The 27,798-nt window shown below is 34.4% G+C and overlaps 5 protein-coding genes across 8 annotated transcripts; 3 read left to right on the forward strand and 2 right to left on the reverse strand.

Annotated features, from left to right (window-relative positions):
* The first annotated feature begins 93 nt into the window (after positions 1 to 93).
* On the forward strand, positions 94 to 3,629 carry LOC143461894 (E3 ubiquitin-protein ligase RNFT1-like). Its single transcript, XM_076959827.1, has 2 exons — positions 94 to 947; positions 2,059 to 3,629. Exon 2 carries the CDS (start codon positions 2,115 to 2,117, stop codon positions 3,144 to 3,146), a length of 1,032 nt encoding a protein of 343 aa, XP_076815942.1. The 5' UTR covers positions 94 to 947; positions 2,059 to 2,114; the 3' UTR covers positions 3,147 to 3,629.
* On the forward strand, positions 3,174 to 5,133 carry LOC143461895 (uncharacterized). The gene is made up of 5 exons (XM_076959828.1): positions 3,174 to 3,807; positions 3,897 to 4,014; positions 4,192 to 4,288; positions 4,382 to 4,547; positions 4,689 to 5,133. Exons 1-5 carry the CDS (start codon positions 3,692 to 3,694, stop codon positions 4,861 to 4,863), a joined length of 672 nt encoding a protein of 223 aa, XP_076815943.1. The 5' UTR covers positions 3,174 to 3,691; the 3' UTR covers positions 4,864 to 5,133.
* Positions 5,130 to 17,964, reverse strand: LOC143461889 (uncharacterized). 4 transcript variants are annotated; one of them, XM_076959820.1, is made up of 18 exons: positions 17,904 to 17,964; positions 15,096 to 15,277; positions 14,777 to 14,875; positions 14,028 to 14,119; positions 13,352 to 13,451; positions 12,399 to 12,538; positions 11,439 to 12,217; positions 11,057 to 11,135; positions 10,861 to 10,929; positions 10,420 to 10,588; positions 10,148 to 10,296; positions 9,770 to 9,894; positions 9,294 to 9,465; positions 8,940 to 9,068; positions 8,643 to 8,770; positions 7,842 to 8,024; positions 7,453 to 7,708; positions 5,130 to 6,372 (listed from the first exon to the last, which is right to left on the reverse strand). In XM_076959820.1, exons 3-18 carry the CDS (start codon positions 14,794 to 14,796, stop codon positions 5,471 to 5,473), a joined length of 3,492 nt encoding a protein of 1,163 aa, XP_076815935.1. In that variant the 5' UTR covers positions 14,797 to 14,875; positions 15,096 to 15,277; positions 17,904 to 17,964; the 3' UTR covers positions 5,130 to 5,470. The 4 variants fall into 4 exon arrangements, with proteins under 4 accessions (XP_076815935.1, XP_076815934.1, XP_076815933.1 ...); XM_076959819.1 differs by having other exon boundaries at positions 16,968 to 17,964; XM_076959818.1 differs by having other exon boundaries at positions 15,096 to 17,964.
* A 1,892-nt stretch (positions 17,965 to 19,856) lies between these two features.
* Positions 19,857 to 22,494, forward strand: LOC143462887 (BRISC and BRCA1-A complex member 1-like). The gene is made up of 5 exons (XM_076961191.1): positions 19,857 to 20,266; positions 21,096 to 21,281; positions 21,570 to 21,824; positions 22,067 to 22,153; positions 22,224 to 22,494. Exons 1-5 carry the CDS (start codon positions 19,928 to 19,930, stop codon positions 22,392 to 22,394), a joined length of 1,038 nt encoding a protein of 345 aa, XP_076817306.1. The 5' UTR covers positions 19,857 to 19,927; the 3' UTR covers positions 22,395 to 22,494.
* A 1,487-nt stretch (positions 22,495 to 23,981) lies between these two features.
* Positions 23,982 to 27,033, reverse strand: LOC143462886 (uncharacterized). The gene is made up of 10 exons (XM_076961190.1): positions 26,871 to 27,033; positions 26,176 to 26,262; positions 25,875 to 25,942; positions 25,659 to 25,802; positions 25,306 to 25,511; positions 24,779 to 24,950; positions 24,644 to 24,698; positions 24,509 to 24,572; positions 24,315 to 24,429; positions 23,982 to 24,233 (listed from the first exon to the last, which is right to left on the reverse strand). Exons 1-10 carry the CDS (start codon positions 26,968 to 26,970, stop codon positions 24,102 to 24,104), a joined length of 1,143 nt encoding a protein of 380 aa, XP_076817305.1. The 5' UTR covers positions 26,971 to 27,033; the 3' UTR covers positions 23,982 to 24,101.
* Between the last annotated feature and the right edge of the window lie 765 nt (positions 27,034 to 27,798).

Consider the following 27,798-nt stretch of genomic DNA (forward strand, 5'->3'; position numbering starts at 1 on the left):
GCTAGCAATTCTGGCTTCGCAATACCAAGAATTTCACAATGTTGACAAAGCGGGTCATAATAGCTGCAGACTTTATTTCAGTACAGTAGGCTATGTTTCGTTGGGTCTAGTGTTGAAGTGCGCTACTGAAGTTACAGACTCAGGGCTAGGCCTATACAATTAATAATCCATGCCTTGAAATTGATGTTTCATGTTTCAGACACCACGCATGATGTTGATATTGGTTTTGAAGACTTTCTATGGCTATGTGTTGAGTAGATTTTTCTGCATGGTAACATCTAAGCTAGTCGACTATGTGATGTTTTTGAAATCTGAGCTAGGGTCAAGTGCACAGCCGCAGGATGCATTTGTAATCTAGACCAGTGGTTCTCAACCGCTGGGCCGCGTCAACTTTCCTGCCGGTCCGCCAAATATTTTAAAATTTTATATCTTAATTGCAAAATGCAAGATGTTGAAGGCTTGTCCATTGATTAAAGAAATAAAACATCAAATTTTTAACTGATTTAGAGCTTCGCCAGTTCTGTAATTTGCCGCATTGTGACGTAACATAGAGTTCATCGTCTACCTTGGACTTTATCATACGTCACAATGCTGCAACTGTTGTGTCCGACTGTTTAAAAGTACGCTACAACTCGTTTAAGACCAGTTGTATATGAAAGCTAAGAAGACTTTTAAACAAAATTTAACGAAATTATACAGTATAATTTAGCGAAAACAACTTTTGAGCGGCATACTTTTGCCGTAATTACATTTTTGTTTGATTTTTGAAGGTCCACCGGTCGGCAAAATTGGTTTTGAAATTTTACCGGGCCGCAAGCAAAAAAAGGTTGAGAACCACTGATCTAGACTCCAGCTATACTCAAATTGCAACATCATCTGGTTGTGCACCTCTGCACTAAACCGCCCAGCTAGATATGCCTGTTATAATTTTGGACTCCGACTTGAAGGTATGAACGGGAAGGGGTTATACCGCAATAGAAAATAAATTATGACACGTTAATTCCTTAATTGCCTACTCGATCTTGATAATGATACGAGAGTGCAAAAGTAAGAGATCCTACTGTTTCACTCCACAACATTTTGGATTAATATTTGTATCTTTTCTTTAAGGAAACCCACACAAAGTGATACAGGTTATCACTTACTAGTAAGCCTATATACCTCGTTGTAGACTGGTCAAACAAGAAATACACTCACAAACAATCAATGAACGGGAAAATTGGCAAAGCCCTAAGGACTTAAATTGTGCAAAAAGTAAATTATCGTGGTGCTACAACTGTGGAAGGTTAGCACAGCCACTAAACCCAGACATGTTAAGCTAAAACTAAACGCTAACAATATAAAAAGGTTTGCCAGAATATAAAACTGTTTACCAAGTCCATTGAACAAGAGCTGGCATCGTTAATACGTTGCCATAGCCCTAGGGCCTTACAACAGTAGGCGTTTGGGCATCGAACACGGAACACATGCAACATTATTGCAAATCTAACGCTCTAACCATTCGGCTACCAAGCCGGCTGCAGCATTTAACTGAGTTTTTATAGACTTGTGGTCGTACGCTTTTTTCTTTCTCAATTTAGGAACAGAAACTACACTAAACTAATTGTCTGTTTACTTTGAACTTGTACACAAATGGCTGAATTGTAGCTGGATTTTTGCTTGCTCTTTTCACCTCTTATAAGGTTGGGAAATACACCAAAGAATCAGTCCATATTTTGGAGTTTTACACTTTTAACAACGGATATTTCATTATTAGGGGAACAATTGGCCTCTTGAGAATGAACAAAAAATATCATAATTGCATATTTTTCTTTCTGCACTCAAACCATCACAAACTTTTATCTAACTCTACAAATTTTACCGTTCACTTGTTTTCTTCCAAACCAGCTGCTGGTCTCAATAATTCGTGAAATAGTTACAGTGTCAATCTAAAGTCTTTTTATCCGGTATTGTGTGAAATATTGGTATTTCAGGAATATTGTTTTAGTTGTTAACTACGTGCATGTTGTTTCATTGCCTTTTAATAATTCAATCCACTAAAAGGGATAAGTTTACTAGGTTGCATTATTGAACCAGAAACTGGACATATATACATATATGAATGTTGGTGGATAATGCAAGACCAGAGCACAGATGACAAAAACAATTCAAGCAGTGTTGATTTAGAAGTATCAGAAGCTACATCAGTAGATCAAACAAGTCAACAACAACAAGCGCCAACCATGAGTGGGAGGACTGTAATACTGAAACAGGCTGCACCTCTTTTATTGCTGATAGTACTCAACTTATTTTATGAACATGCCATGTCTATTATGCTCTTTCTGTCACTTATTTTAGTATTTGATCATGGAAATGATGTAGTGGTACATCAGACTATTTTAAAAAAAAGTAAATTGTCCAGTGTGCATTTATGTTTTATAATTATTTTTTCTGTACTTTCTATTGCACTTCTTGTACCACTGTTGGAGAAATTTTGGTTATTTAATTTAGACTCAATGAATGATTGGTGGTCTGTACAAACAACAAAATCGATTTGGTCGGTTTTGTTTCATGTAGCCCTGATGGACTTCATTATCAAATTTGCAACCATTGCAGTTAAATGTTGGTTGATTTTGATGACTAAATGGTACATTTTCACCACACGTTGCAAAGATCTGTTTGCATTCATTGAAGCTTTGTCACAATTGCTTCGTTGCATATCTCCCGCTCTTGAATGGATAAAATATTTTGCAAAGTTACCATCTTGTATTGCTTACGTTGTTTGCTGGTTATGCATTACATTTTACTGTGTATTGAAAGCTTCTGCAATTTTTTCGAAGCTGAGATCATTGAAGCATGGCTGGAAATGCTATAAAAATCCACATTCTATTGGAATTTCTGTCAATGAAGCAAATCATCCAACCCTATGCCCAATTTGCCATGGCACAATTAAAAATCCAGTCCAGGTGGGTTGCGGTCATAATTTTTGTCAGCCATGTTGTCAGTTGTGGTTTGATAGGGACACTCGCTGCCCTGTTTGTTGTTCCAATGCCGTGTTTTTAATGGTAATGGAACCAGGAAAAATAAAGTCATTACCACCAGAAGTTGCTCCAAAATCAGCACTATGGAAAACTGGCACTACTGAGTACATGGTCCAGTTTTTTTAGACTCAAAGTTGTTTTGGTAGAAGATGTTATCACAGTTGTTTTAGTAGAAAACATTAATTTATTTTAAGCATTGTCCTTAGTGCCTTAAAGTAGTAATACGTACATTTTTCTTTACTTGTGTTATATAAATTACATACATTGCACAAGTATTTCTTGGCATTTAGAATAAACTTTTACATTGTGTTAGGTTAATGCTATATCTTGGTGTCAACATTATTTTTGTTTGTGTGCCTGTCTCAATGCTTATTGTAAAACAACCGGTAATGGGTATTGTGTTTATCTTTATCATGCAGGAAACTTTCAGTGCCTTTGTGTTGATTGCCAGGAGAGCTGCTTGATTTTGTTACACTACTTTGAATTTCTTACAGTTAGATTTTAATATAAGATTGAAGTTCCTTGCTATTTTATTAGTTTGTTTAGATTTACTTTATATGAAATATGTGTGACATTCGTCTTGTTTTTACATATATGTACATGCTGAAGGTCGGAAAGTAGGCCCAAATATTTCACTGTATCAAAAAAACCTTGTGATTAGTTTCGTTACAATGGATAAAATCGAAGAACTACTGCAACAGCAAGTTCAGTTCTTGCAGAATCAAAGAAAACTTCTACAAAACAACAACAACACCTCTTCATCAACCGACTTAATTGATCTGCCATTGTAAGTTTCCTAACTGAAATTGTTACAGTACTAGTATTGTAGAATTTTACAACTGCAGTGTGTCAGCGGCACGATTTACTTGTTGTCAGTTACAAGACTATTCTACCATTGCAAGAAACATGCGACTACCAAGAACGTTTTCTTTTTGAGTTGGAAGACCAAATAAGGAGAAGAAAGCAAGAAAAAGAACTCCATGAAATGCACAAAGTCTGACTCATTAAATTCTATCCTGTGGTTTTTGTCCCGCATATTTTCATCACCACGTTTTTATGCATATTTATAAGTGAGGTAAACTAAGGTGGCTAACATAAAATGTACAGCTAATATAATTTGAATAGCAGATAAATTAGTAGATATTATAGAGCTTACTCTTGCTGTGTGCAGGCACTTGCATCAGTAAAGCAAAAATCTCTACGACAGAACGAAAACCCTTTAACCCGTTGGTATCATGAGATGCTAGAATATGACAGAAAATGGGTTGGTAAGTGTATCAGTCTAATAATTGTAGTGATTTTTTTTTACTAGCCCAGAATTTGCCCAACAAAACATCCTCATAAAAAACTGGTTTTTGCAGTAAAATCCAAAATTGATGAAATGCCGGCATACCAAAGAAATCGTATTTTCTTTAACATACGATATTCAAAGGAGGAAAGCAGTGCTTTTAACACATATAGTTTAAGTTTTGGAACACGTTACTGTGGAAGATGTCTGAGGTTGAATATAACTGTGAAAGCAAGCGAGTAAGTGTCCACAAAAGCTTCTATAATTGTTGTGGAAGTACATTGAAATCTTTTACCTGGTACCCAAGTATTGTAATCACAGAATAGACCGATTCTAAATGATATCTATATATAGCATAATTGTAAATTCATTTTACACAGAGATTCTACAAATGTTGATGAAGTAAGCTTTGCTGATTCATTAGGCATAGATGGTGTGGATTCTTCCTATGTTAAGGAGGCATTGTCGGAGAGTGGAACTGCTGAATCCTTTGTTTGTGAAACTGTTTGGAAAGGAATTCAGACTCTGATAGATTATTCTTTATTTGTGAACTAAACCGTTAACATTCACTGGTTATACTGGTTTTTGTAATGCTTCCAAACAGGGGAATATATATATTCCAAAAAGTAACAAGAATTATTTCAAGCCAAATATCTCCGGTATCAATCAACTTTAGTCCAAACAAATCTCCCTGCTTATTGTTGTAGCAAACAATCATATTTTTACCTAAACTTTAATTGAAGTTTTGCTGAAGGAAGATGGATTATGTCTTCACATTTTGATGCAAAGTTTTATACGAAAATAAAAGTGCAAATTCAATATTGATTTTAGCAAGATTTATTAATGCCATTGTAATTTCAGCATTTGGTCTCCAGTTTACAGAAGTACATAGATTTAATTGCAATTAGTTATAACCCAATGCGCAGTGATTGGCTTAAAGTTTGGATTTTTTATCAAAACATTGGTGTGGTTGTACTGTGCTTCTCAAATACCGGTAAAAATATTATGGTATTACACAAGGAGTAAGCTTAAAAAACAACAAAGTTTTGCAGCTAGCTATTTACATCACTCTTTAAAATACTGATAAACCAAGGTATTTTCGGCGAAAACAAATGTTGTATAATTTCCAGTGTTAACCACAACAATATCAATTCGCTTTGCGTCAGGGCTGTCCAGTCTTCTTAACTCCCGGTAACTTAGATGGCAAAGAACCTGAAGCTTCTACAGTTTTATATTCAAAATACTCGGTAAGACTTGCCACGGTCTCTCTACGGTCGTCCATATCAATCATTGAAGGCTTTATGAAAAGGTTTTCAACAAAAGCCTCTTCATCTTCCATTTCACTCTGACCATAAGCTGGTACATGCTGAAGTGAGTGTGCAGTGGGAATGGTATCAGATGAAATTGAGTTGCGTTTTGACTCAAACGTGTTTGATTCTGCAGAAACAACCATATTGCCCTCTGATGATGATGTTTTGCGGCTTTCATTTTGCTCGCTTAATTCCTCCTCGATCTCGGATGATCCTTGTTTTTCCAAGTGTCTGGCTTCATACTGCTCGATCTCAGCCACCCATGACTCCTTTAGAAGATGTCGACCATTTTCCACACTTTCGGATGTAAGAGGATTCGCTGTGTCATTATCATCAATAGACTCACATCTATTTCCATCAGATGCTGATGGTGATTCTGATATACTTGCAAGACTTTTGTCTGGACTTTTAGCAGGTGATTCTTCAATAGATTCATCTTCAGTAGAAGATGCATTACTTTTTCCTTCGCTTTCGGAAACTGAATATTTTTCCACAACATTTTCACCTTGTTCATCAAATATTGCAGTTTTAACTTCGGCACTTGCCAATATATTTTCATTGGCAATATTTTTCACTTCATCAAATCCTGGGCCCTCAGAGTTTGTTTCTTCACTTGCGTACACTGTTAGAGGTTTATGGGGAGATTGATGAGCATCAAAGTCCTTTTCTCCATTATCACGTTTTTCCTCCAAGAGGTTGTCATCAGATGGATTGGTTTGGTTCTTTTTGTCATTCACTAACCCGGCTGGTTGTTCTAAAGGGAAATAAAGTTATTATTAACCCAAATACACATGTATAAAGCCAGAGTCTTACTTATAACCAAGAACTACTAATAATCCCACAATAATCACAAAAAAGTTGATTTGAAAACTGAACCAAGAACTACTAATAATCCTACAATAATCACAAACAAGTTGATTTGAAAACTGATCGTTCACACCGGTAATGTTTACGCCTGCGTTTCCAAACTTAGCGTTCACAACGGCAAGAATTTAAGATCAAATTTGAAAAAGCGTCGTCCAAATCCGGCTAAAGTTATCACAACGTTGCGTTCACAAAGAACCTGTTTTGAGTGGATTTTTTTGAAATAGTTTGAAACATTTAGTCCTATTTGAACACAAAACGCGAGAAGTTTCCAAGGCAACAAGCGTGACAAGCTTGGGTCGCAGGTTGCCGAACTGCGTAAATGCACGAAAAAGCCTGCAATGTCCGGCTATAACAGCTTTGTTGACAAAAATATACCAGCCTACGCACGGAACATATACTGTAGATCTACGCATAATAGCAGGCCAATTGAAGACATAATTACCTTTATCACCTTTTCAATGAACATTGGAGCACTTAAACACTGTGAATGCATTAGGTGGGATATACCAACCTAGTTTGTCGAATTTATTTTGTCGTACTGTTGTCATGGTTTTGTAAACAATTTATTTAGTAATTTCGTGAGGTAAGTCGCCGTACTGGCTAGCGGTGGTCGCTTTCTTTAATGTCTATTATTCTTTACACTCCATCATTTGTTTTAAATTATGTTACGCATGGTATGAAAAGTGCCAGGAATTTCTGGGCTTTAGCGCGTATAGCTATCTGCTATAGCCTAAACGTGGTACTATGCGCGTACGTTATTGCCAGATCGTGTTAATTGTAGACAAGTGTGTTTTTAAACCATAAATTGACTCACAAACCGAACTGAAACTTGGCGTCCAAATACAGTTTTAACATCAAATGTTTTGAAATCATCACTGTTCACATCGACGCGCAAAAACACTTTTCTTCCAACTTAGAGGTGCAAAACCTAGATAGTGAAAGGCTAATATTGCGATCACAGCCTTACTTTGACTTTTTTCATCCACAGCAGTTCCATCTTTGTCAGTTACAGCTATTAGCATATCGCTGCTTTGATGTACAACTGTAGTGACGTCATCAGCGATTTTTTCGAATGGTTTTGCGTCCTCTTTCCTGCGTTGGTAAGAGAAGTAAAACGAATTTGCGGGGAACTGTGTAAGCAAGTCTGTCTTCACCAGCTGCGGACACTCGTTTGGCTCCAGAGCGTGAGGAATGCCGTTCACAACAATGTGCAGGTAGTAGTCCTGGAAGATATTTCACTTTATATCTTTCTTGCGTATTTATATCGTATATGTAAAATATATGGTTGAATGTACATTACTATGCTGATTGCAGTTATTGCTGAAATATCTATTATTCATTAAATAAATGACAAACCTCCGGTGTTACAACATTAAACTTCTTTGAAATCATAAGACATAAGCTTCGGCACGTCATAGTGGGTGGAACATGAAGCGTTTTATGGAAAATGCAGTCGTCGCTGGTTGAAAACAAATCACTTTCTTTTGCTTTACTCGGTGAACGACTGTCTTTTGAGCATATACCAACTTTGAGGAAGCCCTAGAAAATAGAGATAGAAAATAACAGCAAAAAATGTAAAAAATCGAGATGGTATGAATTCTATGGCTAACAAGGAAGAACTGAGGTTGTTGCAATTCTTTTCGCTTTAGAAAGCAAAGACGGTTTAAATGAACCTATGTTTAGACAAAATATAGAATTTACACGCATCTAAAGCAAAACGCAATACGGTACGGTCGAAACACTCTTAAACTCTAACAACTTGAAATCCAAATTGTCTTTTTTTTGAGAAAACTGTGCCCTAGAAGACAAATTGTTTTGAAATTTAAACGTCATCAACAATTATATTTACTGCACATGCGCAGTAAGCACGACATCCTTTCATTCAGAATGGAGTTGCAAGCATAACTTTCAGCATTTTCTTTGTGTTTCGTCTTTCTTACACTTCTGCATATTTTCTATTACTGTTATTGTTCAAGTTAACATTGATATCTTGGTAATCTGGGAATGTATTAATTCACTTTATATTGTTTAATATGATAAGCATTGCTTTGGAAGCTGGACATTTTACATCTCAAACGGCCTCTTTCAACAAATAAAGTTCGAGTGTTAGAATCAGTTATTACTGCATTTTGCATAACTGATAAAAATTAAACCTACTTGTAAATCAGTTATGTTGGGAAGAGCAGTTTCTTTGCGCTTCATACTAAGTAGAACTTGAATTGCACTGATCAACGTGGTGAGGTAATAACCACCCTCCCCAACCAGCAGATTAGGATCAAGAAGACCTGAAAATCACTCAATTATGTTATTTTAATGTGTTCACACCGGTCTGTAGTCAAATTAAAAAAAATATCACATAGACATCTTCAGATTAACAATGCGATAGTAAAATACAGTTGCTGTGCATCTAGCTGCACGAATTTAAAAGAAATTCTATGAGATGACTATTCTCACCATCAATGTACTGAGTCTCAATATCAGCGGCCAAAAAGTCACAGTGAGTTATTGAATATACCAGGAGTGGCAGAAAATCATCAGCCCCTATTCTGGATGCACTGTGGTCATCGGTGTTGAGATCTTTGGCTGAAAAAGCATTAAAAATTTTTTTTACACTTTGCAAACACGATATGTTGTGTCACAACAAAATGTTGAATTTATGAAAACGGTTTTACAAAGTAATTTAACATATAAATAAAAGCTCATAGAATTACAATATGACAATGTGAGAAATGTAAAATACAGATGATAAAATAACGTAACGTAAAATACTGTAAATGTGGACACAGCAAGTGGAACAATTAAACCTACTGCTTCGGTAGATTTTTGTCACTGCAGCCAATAGTTCCTTTAGTTTGAAATATGGAGAGTAAGTTCTTTGAAGTTGACTGAAATGACTACTAATCACTTCCAAGCTTTCTTCATCAGGAGGTATTAAAGTGTCGCGAATTCCAAGCTCCTTGTTCGACTTATTCTTTGCTACCTTTAAAGTAATTTGAGTTTTTCATCACAATCGCAAAACTGTTGAAATATTTAAATATGATGCCAGTTGAAGAAACAAAATTGGTGAGAATGGTAACAACAATTTACCTTGCATCAAGGATAGTGGATCAGTTTATTTAAACGAGCGTTAATTATTTATAAGTGGATGAAAGTTGAACTCAATGGAGAAACAATTAAAATTTGCATAAAATAAACTAACGTTTGTGCCAGGTTAAGGGCAAGAGAAATATGCAGAAAATTGAAAGCCATCATTTAAATTAATTTAATTACAGCACTGCTGGCACCTTTAAAGATTCCTGCATTATTGTCAGCTTTCCAGATGCTGTGTAGCTGGCAACCATGCATCGATATACGACATCGTGCAAAGGATATAGGACAAGTCTGTCCAAAGCATCATCCACTGCTCCCTCTGAGGAGGAATAGATTGCGTTACGATTTGCTAGCAAATCGAGGAATAGATTTTGCTAGCATAACAACTTAAAAATTCTACCACATTCTTACTTTAAAATAAACTTGCATCATTGCAAACAAAAAGGATAAAATCTATCACAACTTTCTTCACTCAGTTATGCTAAGACAACCTGTCTTAATCTTGAGTACCAATTTTTGCTGATAGTAGCAATTTAAGCTACCAACTAAACCTAAGCTAAACTACCACTAACCAATATCCATAGTAGTGCAATCGACAACAATTCTTTGAATCTTCTTGACGAGGCCGATATGGGGATTTGATATCACATAGCGCTTAATATCAGTCAAAAAGCTTCTGATATCATGTAGTAGCACCAAAGGTCTGGTTTCCTTGATTTTTCTGTGCAAAACCACGATTTTAACAAAATACACTGTACTTAGTATCCAGTATATTTTTTAAACTTGAATATTTTCTACGACCATAGTAACAAGTCTCGAGTAAATTTGCTAGAGAGGTTCTTACTTCGTTTGTGAAACAAATTGAATGACTGCATAGCCGAGCGCATTGTTTTCATTGGTTCCCATTTTTTGCAAGAAAGCTCGAACTTTTGAGCTCTGCGTGCGGCGAAGTTTAGGTGCCGGGGGAAGAAATGATGATAAAGTGATAAATGCACTCTCACGCTTGCCAGAACCTGAAAAAATTTGTTTATTGTTTGATTTCTTAAGCAAGCTGCCTAGAAGCAAGTTTTTACATGCAAGTTACTCTCATGTGTTGGCTGTGAAGTTAACATGACTTTTACAGATTAAAACAAATTAATTAGTAGCTCAATTAGTTGATTGACTGTTTTCTAGTTTAAACGACACATTATTTCACAATTTAACTTTATTTATAAAATAAATTCTTCTAAATATTTCAAAGGAACTCTTTAACACTAAAACATTTTTAAATTGAGATATATTTCACCTGTTTTTTGTGCGGGTTGATTCTGGCCTTCAGAGTTTCTTTTTCCCTCCTTACGTCCGTAAAATACTTCTAAAGGTATAGAGTGTATAAAACAAACCTACGTTATTTGAATGAGTTATATTTTGACCTTAAATAATTAGCTGTGAATAACCGCACAAACCATCATAATGAAAAAAGCACTAATTGCAAAATTTACCTGAGTTTTCTGCATCATCAGCCATTCCGAAACTTGTAGTTTGCTGAGATGGTGTGTTAGACCTGGAGCCACTGTCCACCTAAATGAAGTTATAAACAACACTACTAAAGAATGTCGCACAGTTTAGTTAGAGCATAGATATTATTGACACAATGTTAAACAATTAATATAGTTTGGTACTTATTATGGTAAATCTGTTTTCAAACATCATTAACTAATTTTATTTCCATGTCAACCATCCTGACTACAGTTAAGTCTTTAATGAGATTATACCAATACAGATAAAGTAAAATTGTTGTGAGTTAAATATAAACTAAACAGTAGATATACTGTGTCAGGTTGCAAATTAATGGTCAAACAGATGAATTAGAAATGCAGTTACCTTCACAAGTCGTTCTTTAACGGCAGATGTGATTGATTCAACTTCTTGGTTTGGAGACAAGGCATCATCAAATGCTAAGCCCCTTTGCAGTCGTTTCTGCTTACGTGTAAACTCACGTATTAAGTTGGGGGCTTTACGATTGCCAGTCCATCTTAAAGTTTTGTTTCTGGTTAGGAGATGTTCATTTTCTTCAAATTTGTCTGTTGAGGCAGTACTTGCTTCATCAGACACTGGTTCTGATTCTTCGTATGACATCTCAGTGATGACATCAGCCATAGTCCTTACTTGGGGTTCATGAGATTGTGAGCCGATTGAAGACAACGAAGCAACAGACTCTGCTGATCCAAAACTTCCTGATTTCTTTGCTACAGATTGGTTGTCTAAAGTTGATACATTCCCGGAAACGTCGTTCATCGATGCCGACATGGTGGAAGTCATTTTATCATGGGCAATATTTTGTGGTGATATCGGAGAGCTTTTGCTTTTCAGCCTCGGAGCTGGCACAGGTCTAGGAGATTCTAATTCATTATCGACATAAGATAATGATGATGAAGAGTCCCTTTGAACATTCTTAGAAACGTGTGACGATCTTGGAGATTTGGGTGGGGCTTTTCGTTTTGCTTGACCTGACTGTTGTGACAAATTGGTGGAGTTGTTACTTCTTGATTCATAGTTTGTTTCTAGTGGCTTGTTTGGTTGGGATGGGGTCACTGAATTTGACAGATCTTGGACATCTCCATCAACAATGGAAGGCTGTGACGAATGCCTTTGAATTCCGGCTAAAAATTATGATATTTAAAGTTTATACAGTACTACAGGGATGCCAGCAACAACCCTTTTTATTGTGTTATGATGTGTTGTATTACCGTGAAACATCAAGTTGCATTGTATGTAATGATTATAGTTTTGTAAAGATTGTAACGATTATTATAGATTATCTTGTTCAATAACTTTACTTACATGTGATTTTTGCAATAATGCCATGGTTGCTATTGTGACCTTTCTTGTCTTTTTTATTGTACTTGCGTTGGTATTTGACATCATTAGGACCAGGACCATTTAGTTGACTGAGTGGAATAAGGTTAGGTCGCTTTACCTGCCTCCAAAAGAAAAGACACTGAGTACAAAAAAACTGAAAATCACAATTTTTGAGAAATTAGTAAGCAAAGATATGATTTCTTTTGCATACCAATCCAATGTAGAAAATGTAGTTAAAAGCTACAAAAATGGGAATCACTATAAAATTTGGTTCACGTAATGCTTCTAAAGTTTTATAATGTCAACTATACACTTAAACAATTAGAGTTTTCCTGGGATAGAATATTGTTTACGGCAGCCACTTATTTTCCTATTTCATTTGTGCACACAGATCAGGTTTCATTGTAAAAATTCAATGAGCAAATATACAGATAATGAAAAGGTTATTTCCGAAATGCAAATATGTACTTAAATTAATTTAAATAAAACCATTGCATGCTTAACGATAGCCCCAAAATGGTTTGAATGGTAGGAAGTCTAGTGATTAAGTCACACTTCCTGTTAATCTGTATGACACTAGCTATACAGCTACTAATATATATAGAGGCTACAAAAGTCTACACGGAAATAATATCATCCAGACATAGAGCTGCATTAATAACTCACGCCTTATAGCAAATTATAAGCTTAAGTTTCTTTTTATTTAATATAAACATACATGCACATACACAAACGATGAAACCTTAATCTATTTCTGTTACAAGTAGTATCAAAACCAAATAAAAAATTTAAGAAATACAGCTATATATATATATGTATATATATATGTAAACTTTGCTTATTAGCACAACCACTAAGGTAATACCTACAATCTTACATGAAGTGTATATGAAGCTTGTAATGAACACAGTTAATATGAATGTAATAGTAATTACCTGTTTGCTAGCAGCATCTGGGTGCAACAGGCTAAAAACAGGATTGAAGAAAAACAAAGGCTTGGCCATCCTTTTACCGAGGTCATCCATAATATTGCCGCTATTATGAAGTTTAGGTTTTATTAAACTTAAAAGAAAACCAATGATAAACCTTCGCTAATTTTAACGTTAACTTTGCTAATTTCATAAAATCAATAGCTTCTACAACAATAAAATACCACTGCACTGTATGAACGACCATTTAACACCTAGCCGGAGTACACAATTAGCTATAAAGCATCAGCATCCATTTATGTTCCTGTTCAAATGATGATTCACCGCCATTTTCCTTATTGTTATACGCCCACATGCAATCTATATACGCATAGCCTATTGAATAAAAATAGACTACAATACAATTTTGTTAGTTTGATATCATCAAATGGCGTCAAAATAAACCGGGTTATAAATAAATGACAAGCGTAACTTCCTCAATTCTTTGATTGAACTTTTGCATAACTTCAAGAAAGCCCTTTTAAGCTTTTAGTATCATAATCATTAGTACTTAGACTTGTCACAGTGCATGCCAGAAGCAAACATCGAGAAAAATAATGTCTAATTATAAATCAAATAAGCAAAATATGGTACAGAAATATGATTGCAGATTTAGCGAAGCGAGAAAGCCATGTTTATATACCTTCCATAATCTTCATTTGGCTGATAAGAATCCCAATTTGAAGCAAGTTCATCAAGTGTGGAGCCAATTTCACTGGCAAAGTTTTCAAACAACTAGAAACGAACAAAATAAAAATTAGGAAAATAGTTAACCAACAAAACAAAAAATAAATTACAATGAATGGTTCTAGTGTGTTTGACACAAAGTGCACGAAAAAAGCAATATTATAGTCAGAAGAAGCAAAAAAGGAATGAGCTATATAATACTAAACAATTTTGGGTGAATTTTAGGAGAATAATTGGACCGTAAGATCATTTCCAGATGACTTAAGAAGGAGTAAGAATATGGGCAAAGCCTAATTAATTCTGATTTGTAAAATTTACGGGGTAGGGTCCAATCCTTAGGTGTCATGTTGTTGCACTGCATCTACAATGATGTTTGGACTTTTTGTTCAGAAAAGGTGATATTTCACAAACGATCCCTTATTATAACCTCCAACTCAAAATATCAAAATCATCCATACATATGCAATGAAAATACTTTCATTACGAGTACATGTAGCCCAGTAAAAAACAAATATTAGCAACAGAATTCACTCTTTTCCTTTATAAATATTAAATACAATTAACTTTATCTGGCATAACGTATAAAAAATCACCTTTTTTTCCATTGTTAATAAAGATATTTCAGTTTTTAAAGCTTTCTAAACTGGATGATGCCTCAAATAAACTCACTATTAAATTAACTTTCATTACCAAACATCAACTTACTGAAAAATAAGCTTCAGCATTTTTATCAAAGCTATCCATCTTCATAAATACATTTATACACTTTGAGAGACTTTTTCTTCATTGACATGACATTTCTTTCTGCATATAAATAGCACTTTCATTAAAAGCTACATAAATGGCATTTAAGAACATCTATTTATGACAAACAGCGTTTCGCGCACAAGACATGCACCAGGCTGTTTCTATGTTAAGTCTAAGCATGACCTGATTCAACAATTGCATGCAATAAACCTGTCATAGAAAGCAAGCCAAAACATGTTGCTGTGCTAAAAGCTGAAACTAAGGGAAAACAACTCACCAGGAAAACGTGAGTACATGGGGGAAAGGAGGTCGCGAACAGGAAACGTGATGTGACATAACTTTTCTGAAATTTCTATACAGAGGCAGACACGATGGAAGCAATTGGACACCATTTACTACGCCTGGCATCAAGATCAGTGACATAGAGTTGGGTTAATCGCGATACAACACCGGAAGTGTCTGTATATATATAAAACAATATAAAACTGTTACAGGTTAGTTAAACATGCAATATTATATACTCAATAACCCAGACATACACGCAATTTATATGTGACATAAAGTTTGTTTTAATTTAAGTAAAAAGAACATAATCTAGATTAAATTATTAAATATCATACAATAAACAAACAATAGACAAAACAGTTATATATTCATGTAAATTGCAATTAAATAATATAAATTGCTTCACTTAAATCACATTACAAGTTTCAATAAAAGTACATTTACACATGATTACTCATCTAAGTCTTTTTTGTGTTATATAGCAACCTTTAAATAAACCTGCCGTGTGTATAAAATGCCAATCACTTCTAAGCTATTGGACAAGTTTTCATAAAAGCAGGCTGTGGCAAATAATTTTTATGACAAAAATGCTCTGATTAATATACGAGAAAGTTTTGCCACTTATTACTATTACGTTTTAGACAACGAGCACTCAAAACAGAAAGTTATACTCTGGATTTCATAATCTCCTTTTCAAATAATTTCATAGTTTTTCAAAGGTTTTATCTTTGATGCTTTTGTTTTAATGTTCTATTTGCACTACACTACAATAATTTTAATGGAACTACACCAGTATATATTGTAATCTATTCACCAACTTTTGAAAATTACTAATGTAGTCGAGTTCTATTGTGCAATATATTTATAATAAAATATGATAATGAAATACTAGCTTAATTGATATGCCACCAATAGATCTACAAATTGCCTTGTGAGGGTGCATTTAAAAGTTTTCAATTAACAAAGTGCAAAATATTGCAGAGCATTGTTATACTACTTGCAGATTGTTAACAAATTTACTTAAATAAGCAGTGTTTAGACAAAGAGTCGTAGTCATGGAGCATCTAGAGGAGTATTAAAAAACTAGAAACTTTTTCAATTGATCTATATAACTGACTAATTTCAGAGTTAACAATACCAATCGGTATGTTACGATAACAGTGCTTTACAATTGCTCAAAATGACATATATATAATTACAACCAACCTAACTAACCGGTATTGGTAAACATAAAATATTTGGAGGTTATTGCACTCTATTCATTTTCAGCTGGTTTATTATCTTTATTCCTTTGCTGATGTAGAGCAAAACAATTATATCAGTTACCAGGGTATATGAAAGAATAACCGTAAGAATACTATGTACAGTAAGCTACCAATTTGGGTATTTAGTTCTAATTTTAAGTAATCTAGTACAGCAGTGTTAATACTGAACTTGTTACAGAATAAAATTTATTAAGTTTTTATTTTTATGGCTTATTTTGCCTAAAGGTTGTTTCTTGTTCTCGATATTTATTTTATAAAACCAAACAGTATCGAGTTTACTTGTGTCATTGTTCAATAGAGTATCATTTATGTTGTCGTACTGCATTTCTGTCTGTTCTGACAGGTCATGGGCAAAATACTCTTACAAAACATTTGGAAAAAATGTATGATACGATAACATATGTTTACAAAGATAAATGATGTAGGTATTGATTTTGAAATGTGCGTAATAACAGACTTGCTCTCTTTGGGGACCAACATATTTATTGTTTTTGTGCAAATAGCTAGAAAATCTTTGTCATCTACACAGAAAAACTTTAACCAATAACAATATTTATTCAATAAGTGCAGGAAACTTTATTGTAATAGACTCTTCTTACCTTCTTCTATGTATGCATAGTAGGCTAATTAAAGAACTACCAGGGCTACTAACTCGAACTAGTGCTCAATCAATTTTTTGAACTTAAACTCAAAAAATTCCTGAACTCAAACAGAAAAACTTAAACTTTTGATGAAATCGAACAAAAATGATTCTGCCGAACTTGAATAATTGTAAATGCAAAATTCTGATTTGTGAAACCTTTGTGAAATTAACTCAAATAAAAAGCAATCGAGTTTACAGCCCTGCAAACCAAGACTGAAAAGTTTGTCAGCTTTCATGAAATCATGCGTGCAAAAACGCAAACTTTGACGTGATGGCGTGCACCATAGCCTCAATTATTTTTTGTTTATAATAAATAAACGTTCAAACAACCAGCTTTTCTTTGTTTATTATAAATCGGTGAGAAGATAAAAAATTTTGGCATGCACATTGATGAACCTACACAGCTGATGATGATGCTACACTAAAACAATCCATAACGATCAAATCTTGAAATATGCTACTTTCTTATAGCTCCATTGAAAAAAGAGCCATCAAAAGTTTGCATGTCTTATAAAATAACCAAAGAATATAATCATATAAGCATATATCTACTTCTTTACTATTCATCTTAGTATTTTGTCTAGTTAACCTAGCATATCCCTTGCCTAACCCACTGGATTTGGAATTATTTTAAAAGAAATTGTTGCAGCAAGATTTTAGGAAATCTTTTTAATAGGTGCATTTCCAGTATATGTTGATTAATTATAAATCGTCATAATATTTTAAATATTAAATATTATAAAAATAGTCTCGAGCGTCGTGGCTCGTGTGGAACACTTTTCACAATGAAATTAGGGGGAGCATCGCCGTGGCAGTGGAAAAGGGTGTAGGTTAATTGAGAAATGGTGTTTTAGGCCAACAATACATTAAAAGTACGTTACTATTTCATAACCATTCAGCCATCTATTTTTCTTCAAGCTTTCCCTGGTCCATTGAATGGTATGACCGTCACTTCCAATGAAAGAGCGTGTTTACACTGAAGCTTGCTCATGCGGAACTTGAGTAGATGCTATTAGCATAAACATCTTACACATTAAACAATATTAGCACGCTTTAGATCCTACTTTTGGTTTCTACTGTACCGTGGTCTACAGTCTACACTGGTGACTTTGGAAGAGTCGTAGAAAAACTACAGGAGCGCCCGTGTTAATTTCAGGCAATAAATTGGATCAACACTGAAACAAAGCTAAAAGTATTGGTTTTCCTTTAGCTTTGCGCTCTCATATCGGGCTCTGGTATTCAGGGTTTAATAAGGAATTCTGATTACGTCATAACTTTTTTGTATTATCTCATAAGTTTTTCATATCCCATTCCCATTCAGGTCTTCGTTGAAGTAAAAATTTTGAGACCCAAATATATTGGAATAAAATATTGTAATGAAGGGGGTATATTTTACCTTAACCTGTAAGGTTTACCCACCTACACTACAAAGTCTGTTTCCTTGTGTATTACTTAACAGTGAACTTTGATAGACTTCAGCAATAATGACACAGGAATGACTACTGTATAATCTGATTATATTTGAAGCTTCTTTGAACGAATACATCAAGATAGAACATTATAACAGCAACAGCACAGAGACATGTTGCGGCGTTGAACGTACGACTGAAAGAGGCTGAATGAATCGATTTGCACGCACAAGGGAACAATCGATTACGTCACGTTATGCTTCACTGATTCCATAGATGAGAATTCTATGTTGTACACAATTTCATATTACATTAGGTGATATATTTATCACAATATTATAAAGATCACAGCAGTGTACCTGGCATATGCCAGTTACTTGACCTGTTGTCTTCAACATTCCCACTCAAGTGGCTGCTCAGTGTGACGGTCATTTTAACTCAACTTAAGCAGTCAATCTAATGTGCAACATTTAAAGTGCATACGCCTTCTGTTTAGAGTTTAGACCTATAATATACAAAATTTTGTGTTTTGATTTATTAAAATTGAAGGTAAACCTGCTGTTTTCAAACTGTAAAAATGTTTTCATGGCTTTTCCATCATAATCAAAATTTGAAGTGAAGCATTCATGCTTGCTAGCCAAATGATTTTTGACAAACAGACAGGCGTTTTTGTTATTTGATAATAACTAGTTTGTAATTAATGTGATTTTTGCAACAAGTTATATATGCAAACGAAATGCGGAAAAGAACTATATACTACCAAATTAGTAAAAATAATCGATCATTATATATATACATATGAACGCAATAGTCAAGTTTGTATAGGCCTATAAGTACTAAATTTGTATGTGGAATGGTATTATAATTAATTAATCTTTACCCTGAGAAAAGTCTTTGTGCAATTAAACCCGGCAATGATTCCTCATCGCTTGAGACTCGGTTACAAATCTAGGGTTTCTGCAAGTTCTGATTACAAGTCATATGTTTTTGTTTTAGTTTTTATGTAGTATTGCCCGAATTTAGAACTCTCCACCAGGCCCACTGAACAGGAGCAAGTGTCGCTAATGCCTTGCCTAGGAGCATTACAAAGGTACTGTATACCGCCACTAGGTGTCAAAGACAGAACACAAGCCAAATTTATTGGGACCCCAGTGCTTGAACCTCTCGGCTACCGAGCCGACATACGTGCTTATATTTATTTGTAATAAACAAAAAAAACTAAGAAGGAAGCAGATGCTGTCTTGCCAGAATTTTGCTTCCGCACTTCCAATTTTGTATTGAAAGCTGCCATGCTTTCCAGTGTGATTACAAAATATATTTATACAGTTTATTAGGGTAATCTCATGAACATATTTCTATTTTTTCGAGGTATTTTTATGCTTCTGATATATACAGATAAGTTGTTTATTTGTAGCTTATAATTTTACTGATACAAATCGATAATTTTTAAAAACAGGTTTTGATAGGAACTTGTTGCATTTTTTCGCTGTATGTATTTGCTTTTTAAATGGCTGATGATGAAAATATTTGCAATAAGGCCGATGGAGTGGAAGGTAATTCTATCCAAAATTCTTCCAATCCTGAGAGAAACTCAGACTTAGACACAAGTACTGTGCCGTCATCAATCATAGCACACAATGTCACTGAAATTCAAAATAAAGAAACTGACCCCAATGAAGGTGACAAAGTGGATAAACTTACCAGCAGCCAAGAAGAAGATTCCATTAAAACAGAGATACAAGCTTCCAGTTCCAATGCTTCAAAACCCAAGATTGTTTTACAGCGGCATCCATCTGCATCTGTAGAGCCTCGAACTTTGTCAAAAGTCAACTGCAATGAAAAAATTGTATGTTATTATGATGTATTAAGACCTGTTCTTATGAGTCTAGCTATGATAATTTAATTATATACATTTTGGGGCCCTAAAATTGTATAAATTGTCAAATTATTATTGGTTGCTAAAAACATTCTGTTCTGCTTTACTATCCAAAAAATACACTATCCTACCATTTTTTCACCATAATTCAATCACCAAAATAATGGTTTCATTCCAGTATAACCAGAAAAGTTGATTGTTTTATGAGTTTTATTCTGATTTGATAACATCAATTTGTGACATATGGAAATAGTCCAATTTATTTGTAGTGTGAAACAATAGTAGTTTATTTGCTTGAAAGTTTTATGTCATATCATTATTATCATATGATATCTGATACATCCCATAAAAGTTGACCAGTTATCAGTAATTAATTGAACAATTTTGAACTTAAAACCTGTGGTTAATAATTTTAACTTAAGCCTTAAATGATATGTGAAGTTGTAGAGCACAATTTACAAAATAGGAACATTTTCCATTAAAATGCTCGCTGTTCTCTGTCTGGTTATTTTTCATAAACAAATTTTCATTTTTTTTTTATAAATTTACTTACTATAAATTTTTTAATTTTCGCCTTTGGTTGGTTGTGGGTAATTCAGAAAGGCGTTAACCAGTAACACGCACAGAAAGATAAAGGCAAAGCTGTAAGGCTAAGACATGCAAGATAGTAATAATAAAGGTGGTACAAAGGGTGGTTGGTTAGCACAGCCACCAAACTAAAAAAATTTGGCATTTTTGATTTTTCCTGGAAGTTTATGCCAGTATACAGTGACATGCATTGTACATTTTCTCTATGTAGATATTATGCGTCGATCATTCTGCTACCATGTTTGACAGCCAATTCAAAAGAACAATTCAATCGATCAAGCAATCATCAGTGTTTCACAAGATGATTGGAGCCATTCAGCAGTTTGTTCTTACCAAGTCACACATTGATAAGCGACATGAGTTTTCTCTAATAATGATGAATGATGATACACAGCTGGTATGACATAAAAAACTATTAAACACAGTGGAATAAATATAACCTAAAATCTTTGTGTGACCTATTATGATACCACATGTCTGTATACCTTTTGAGTTGAAGAACTTTCTTCAATTCAGTGTTGAGGATATATTCTTGAAATAAATTGGATCATTTCTGATGTAGACTGTATAAGCTTTGTGTGTGGTCCAACTTTTGCTTTGCCTTCGAAAATATCTTTCCTTCAGTCTAAATGAATTAATTACCCCAGACATACACTTTTTAATGTAATTTTTTTTTCTAAAATAGATTACGGACTTTAGCAACCAGGGTAGCGAGGTTCTTTTTGTGTTGCAAGACATAGCAAATGACTCTCAATCTCACATGGATGACTCCTTGGAAATTTCAAAAGACTTCGATCTTTCTAATCTCTTTGACCTTATCAGTCGACATTTTAGTTTGCCACCAAGGCCACAATCAGCAATGATACCACCTCCATATACCATCAGAGTGATATTTGTGTATGGAAGGTCCCACGGCAAGCTTTCTTTCTGCAACAAGCAGGTAAGACATTAGGCACCTGCGATACATTTGCAATACAATGATTTTGCATCTTTTGTTTTGTCAGTAAAATTTGTGGTAACATGCAGTTACATTGTTTGTTTTTAGTATTCTTCAATCGTATATTTATTAATTACTTTCTTTAGTAAAATAGTTAGCCATGGTTATCATTATGTGTATGATCTTGTTAGACAGCTGTTTTTGTTGACCAAATTTAACTCGTTTAATGGTGACATTTTTGACAGGCATTTAGTAAACTCACGGCAAATCCCTACTTTTTTGTTGATTCAATTTACATACACGAGGAACCAGATGAAAGCAATAATGTCACGGTATTCTTCTCACTACGTAGTTATTACTGACAGAACTATGAGCAAATTGCAAACTTTATGTGTTTTGTAGGATATATTTTCTTGCATATGTGAGCTAGACACAGATGGATCGTCCTACATTCTTGAAGTTGGCCTTGATGGAAGCATGTCTGCTTTGTATAATGCTTTTGCTAAACTTCTTGCCCACCCTCTGCAGAGACAAAAGCAGATCGGAAATTTTGATTTCATTATTTCAGAATGATCTTAAAATTACATCTTTCTATTTTTAACTGTTGTGCAACGAACCTATTGTTAGATGAGGGTTATTCCTTATATTTAAAATAAATCATTGAATTATATTATGTAGCATTTTACTGTTTTTTAATATTTTCCTATTTCTTAAAAGAGAAAGAAAAAATGGTTAAAGACTAACTGTATCTATGACCAACTACAAACAGAGTTTAGAAGGTTTAAAGGCGCCGTATGTTGTAATTTTGCGATTTCCATGAAAATGTTGGACGTTCCACATAATGGTTACGTGAAGTGTGTTAGACCAATCAGAGGCCAGCATGGCTGGTGTTGTTTTTTAGTGTGGGGATTACCCTAGCAAATGCCAGATTAAAAACTTGAAAGTTACGTGTTTAGATTAGCCTAAATTGTAGGTGAAAATTGATGAAATTTGACTTTTTTGGCCCAAAATGGTCTTGATCTTTTGGTTTTAAACATTCTATTGCAGGAGTTATAGATATGTGATTGTTATAAGATTTCATGAAATAATAGCCTAAGGCATACTAAAGTGACAAACAAAATTTCAGGGAGCCCCATGTGGGATTTTTTGATTAATTGCATTTTTTCGCTCTAAAAAAAATAATTTAAGCCTTTTTACAAGCATATACGGGGCCTTTAAACGTTTTCACTGGAAAATTGCACTTCTTGAAATGTTTGGCCAGAGCCAGTTTAAACAATTAGAATTACATTTACAAAGTTTTGTAATTGTTTGTTTCCAGTCTGCCATTACACAAAACACTTTTAATTGGTGGTGCCAAAAAGAATTTAACTTTTACATAACATCTTGAAAACCAAACAAAGTTGTTGCTACCTCAGCAGAAGTGACTGTAATGTTCAGACAACACCAAGTGATTAATATCAGTTAAAATAATGCAGTTTAAATTGTTTGTAGTAAAGTTTTTTGCATGCTAGGCACTTAAGGCTGATTGTAATCACAACAGCACATTCTTGAAGAAATGTATGAATGTGTACCATTAAATTTATGCTATTAATCTTGCTGCGAACTATGTGACAGCATCTAGTGTTGCCTGGACCAATAACCTCGTTCCACTGCTTGAAAGCAATGCTATTTTAGGGTAATACTTTAAAGCAATACCAGTTGGGAGAAGTGCGAATTTCCTTGCTAATTTAATTACCTAGTGAAATTTTTAAAATATCATTAAGTGGAAAAATTCTCCATCGGGCTCCCTGAAATTTTGCATAAGGATTTAGTAATAGTAAACCTTTAAAATGCCAACAAAATAACATATCTTACACTAATGCAGTGACTTGCTAAACTCAAGACTAGAATTTTGAGTCAACACACATTTTACTAAGTTTCAAGCATGTTTTTGCCAAATTATGTGTGTGATCTGGAAGTTTTTAATACATTACCTGCCTGGGTAACTCCCAGGCTAAAAAACGTCAACACTACTGGACCCCGATTCGGTCCGACAGATAAAAATCATTTCAGCATGATACTAAATGTCCAAAACCGCAATTTTGATTGAGACTTTATGGCATACGTTTCTCATCACTCGGGTTTGCAATAATGTCTGATTCTGCTTTCCACCATTTAATATTGTGATATATTTTGTAATGCAACTATAATTTAAAAAAATACAATCTGATTGGAATTGAAAAAGCACAGTCAATACGACTAAATAGTCCTTTTAATATGTTGGTATTTCTAACACAGTGTTTAATAGACATCATAAGTGGATGGAATTGGTAGGCCTTGTTCCATTGCATGGCGTACTTCCCAGCGAAGTGCAGATCGCTTTTTGCTCGTTGGCACAACATACGTGTTTGGCACATAAACCCTTTGTGGTTTCTGTATTAAAAGATTCCGTGAATACCAAAGGTTTATGTAACGCTTAGTTGCACAGTAATTATGTCACTTCTAAATACTTACAGGAGCTGGTTCTTCTTTATACATCATCTGAGCCTTGACTTCCCACCTCAGTGATTTGTGAGATTTTTCTCCTGGTGCCTTGACCACATTCCAGAAATCTCTGTACTGGTGAAATCTATGAAGGTCATAGAAAAAATAATCTATATAAGGAAAACGTTCCAAAACTGATGGCAAAATGTTGCGATTGCCTTTACCTGTTCACAGGGTCAGTTTTCTTTATATTCCTTGTATGAGGATGTGAAGTGTTTGGCCGAATGTCTAAAAACAATTTGAACTCAACTGAGTATTTACGACAAAAATATGGAAAAAAAATTAAGGTAAAATCTTACATGATGGTGGTTGGTCTGCAGTAACGAAACTATTAAAATCAGGAGTCTTCTTCCACTAAAAAGCAAAACATAAAGTACAGTATGTAAGTTGAGCAGAGCGATTTGTATTTCTGTGATACAGAGTTGATTTCTTACCAGCATTGGTCTTGCCGAATGTGGTCTAGGAGGCAGCTGCTGCTTCTGGGTGACCCGAGACAGACGTGGGTCAGAATCATCAACTGACACATCATGAATCCTGTAGGTTCCTCTGCTGGGATCCTCCATGAGTGACTCATCAAAGACCCTTGGTGTTCCGTCGCTTTGTTTTCTATTATAAAGGATGCTATCAATAACAAGGAATACGCTTTCTTTAACATGCTGGCTGCCAAAGATAGGCAGCAGATAATCTGGTTTTGGATGCCAACTTTTAAAAGGCAAAAACAACTTGTCAGTGAGACATTTGATGTTTCTTCATGATGCCAAGGAAAAATGATTTCCTTCTAAAAACGTCGAGCAAGAAAATATTTATAGCTCCAACGGCGAAACGGCATTAACAAGAACAGTAATTGGCAATCGACAGCAGAGAACAATAAATCTGCTTTTCACATGAAAAACTCTTGTTGGCAATCAGCATATTAAAAAAACAACTGGGTTTTTCTTGACATGTGAGCATGAACCTTTACCTTAAAACTTTTCGCTTTCTGATAACTTTTAACTGGCCATTTGGTGGCGGTGTTGGTGTGGAAGTTCGATCACTTTCGTTTTCTTCATCGTCATAACTAGATTGTTGAATGTTCAAAGCAGTATCCGTCCATTGTGATTGTTCAGTGAACTTAGTTGTCCCATTTGTCAAAGTTAAAGACTTGAATGCATCCAAGTCTTTCGTTTGCTAAAAGTATGTAAGCTCATTAGGATACTTTTGCATATTCTCAGGTTTTAGCGGTAACACCAATTAGCCTTCATACGAATTTGCCATTGATGATGAATAATAATACTTCTAATAAGACTAATTAAACATTTTAATTGGATAACTTACTTCTGTAATTGGATTATAAAATGCAGTTGGGGCTACATCTGTGTCAGTATGACTTGGTGATTGGGTAGTATCATATTTTGCCATCCATGATGGTTCACTTTGTAATGTTGAATCCGTTTCATGCATAGTTCGTTGAGATGGGCACTAAAGCACAAAGCGTAAAAAACTGGAAAAGTTCTTATTGGCTGATTTTTACGTAGGAGTGCAGGCACTTACTTTGACATGAGGTTGAAATCTTGATAAGGATGGCGCCTGGGGTTGTCTGCCTAAGCTATCACTAATGTCTAAAAGCAGAAGAAAAGTATGTAGGCTGTATTATATATAGTTTAACATGAGTAACCCTTACTATATGATAGATAAACATGTCGCGATAAATAACATTAGTGTTATAGTGTTACAAAAAACCATATTGTTCTAACCGAACGCTTGACTGAATGTAAGTTAGACCTACTTCGACAATGTGAATGTTACAGTATATGTTAAGCAGTGTTAGCTGCATTTTATGGTCCTACAGCACCTGAATTGGAGCTAGGAGAAGAAACACCAGTAAACCATGAGGAACTGCCACTGGTAGAACGATCATGCTCTATAAGTTTGTGCAAATCTGCGAAAACAGGACAAGTGTTTGAACGAGTTTGGTTTTCACTCATTTTATTGATTCTGCCATCGAGCTAAACTTATGGTGATAGTTTGGCATCTTGGTATTTAATACGAAAAAGACTCACACTAAGGGCCGGCAAAAGTGAAGCGTTTTTCTATCATAAATTAGGCAATCACAATGTTTTTAGTTGCTGGGAACTCATTCTTTACAGTTTAAAAGGTCAAAATAAAGTCAAAATTTTTGATCAAGTCAAAATTTACAAGTAGGCCAAAATCTGTCACTATTTGTAGTTTTGTACTATCATTATGAGATTATCATGCAAATAAATATCATTTTATAAACGAAAAACTACATGACAATTAATTTAAAAACCATGTCAACATGTATCGACAGGAAAATTGTCACAATGCCCACTTAGATTACAATAGCTTTACCACAAATTGTTCCTTATTAGTAAATAGAAATCATTTGTTATACAACTTAAGTAATTCGTAATAACTTAATCTCCACAAATCAACTGAATTCTTTGGCTAAAAAAGTCAAAATTTAATAAAAATAAAGTCAATAAATATTTAATAGCTGAAAAAATGGCCCAATTCATAAAACAGTACCTTTTCGAAACTGCTTCATTCTAGCTTCGGTAATATTAAAATAACCAAGTTCTGCAAGCTGTCGTTTAATTTCTTCATCACTAAATTCTAGTGACTCCATTGCTTTAATCAAAATACTACAGAAACAATACTCTTAGCTTAAAGCTTCACAGTACGCATAAATTAACATTAGAAAAAGATGCATAACTCGGGTTTATAAAACTAGGTTCTCCAGTAGTGTTTTATATTTTTTCATGCTAAACGCCATAATAGAGTGTAACTAAAAAAAGGGGGAAGCTCAATTGACCTGGAATATCTATATATTATTGTTATATGTATTCACTTAGATGGCTTCCAAATAGATTACCTGCAACTTCATTTGTAACATACTGATAATTGTAATAGGATAAAACATACTGTAGTAGGATTTCAGTACACCTTTATTTGTAGTTTTGCCAGTTTTTACATGATGCTCTAATCTCTATTACTTTTAAAAATGAGTAAATGGAATTTTAAAAAGTCACAGGGTCGGAAATTTGGTTTTCTAAGGTTTGATAAAATTATACAAAACAGAATGAATACAAAACGGAATACTTACGGCATACAGATAAAACAATACAGAACATAAGAAATGTGCTATACGGAATAATTGATTATTCTATAATAGCTTAAATGCTAAAATACTCGGTTTTGCGATGCGAAATCAAAACTGACTGTGTGTGCCAATGAACACATTCAATAATGAAAGGAAACTGGTTCCTATAGTTAAAAGTTGGTTTCGTGTAGAAAAATACAGTAGAACTCTCCTGATTTGGCAGTCAGTTTCCTCAGTTTGTCATATTTTTGTTGGCTGCTGGCAGAATTGCTTAACGTTTGCTAGTACTTTTAATACGGTTTTGCATAATTTGATATTTGAAGCACTTCGATAACATCCTTTTTTCCACAAGAA

This window comes from Clavelina lepadiformis, chromosome 6 (assembly GCF_947623445.1).
Source record: "Clavelina lepadiformis chromosome 6, kaClaLepa1.1, whole genome shotgun sequence".
Taxonomy (NCBI): Eukaryota; Metazoa; Chordata; class Ascidiacea; order Aplousobranchia; family Clavelinidae; genus Clavelina; species Clavelina lepadiformis.

Excerpts from the sequence above, each read along its gene's own strand:
- LOC143462887 (XM_076961191.1), top strand. The coding sequence starts at position 19,928 with ATGGCTGATGATGAAAATATTTGCAATAAGGCCGATGGAGTGGAAGGT. Across the intron at positions 21,282-21,569 it reads TGAATGATGATACACAGCTG|ATTACGGACTTTAGCAACCA; the intron begins GTATGACATAAA and ends TTTCTAAAATAG. Across the intron at positions 22,154-22,223 it reads ATGAAAGCAATAATGTCACG|GATATATTTTCTTGCATATG; the intron begins GTATTCTTCTCA and ends TGTGTTTTGTAG.
- LOC143461894 (XM_076959827.1), top strand. The coding sequence starts at position 2,115 with ATGCAAGACCAGAGCACAGATGACAAAAACAATTCAAGCAGTGTTGAT.
- LOC143461895 (XM_076959828.1), top strand. The coding sequence starts at position 3,692 with ATGGATAAAATCGAAGAACTACTGCAACAGCAAGTTCAGTTCTTGCAG. Across the intron at positions 4,289-4,381 it reads ATATGACAGAAAATGGGTTG|TAAAATCCAAAATTGATGAA; the intron begins GTAAGTGTATCA and ends TGGTTTTTGCAG. Across the intron at positions 4,548-4,688 it reads ATAACTGTGAAAGCAAGCGA|AGATTCTACAAATGTTGATG; the intron begins GTAAGTGTCCAC and ends CATTTTACACAG.
- LOC143462886 (XM_076961190.1), bottom strand. The coding sequence starts at position 26,970 with ATGGAGTCACTAGAATTTAGTGATGAAGAAATTAAACGACAGCTTGCA. Across the intron at positions 25,803-25,874 it reads GATTTCAACCTCATGTCAAA|TGCCCATCTCAACGAACTAT; the intron begins GTAAGTGCCTGC and ends TTTGTGCTTTAG. Across the intron at positions 24,573-24,643 it reads TGCAGACCAACCACCATCAT|ACATTCGGCCAAACACTTCA; the intron begins GTAAGATTTTAC and ends AATTGTTTTTAG.
- LOC143461889 (XM_076959820.1), bottom strand. The coding sequence starts at position 14,796 with ATGCTGAAGCTTATTTTTCA. Across the intron at positions 10,297-10,419 it reads CAATTTGTTTCACAAACGAA|AAAAATCAAGGAAACCAGAC; the intron begins GTAAGAACCTCT and ends GGTTTTGCACAG. Across the intron at positions 9,069-9,293 it reads GACAAAAATCTACCGAAGCA|CCAAAGATCTCAACACCGAT; the intron begins GTAGGTTTAATT and ends ATGCTTTTTCAG.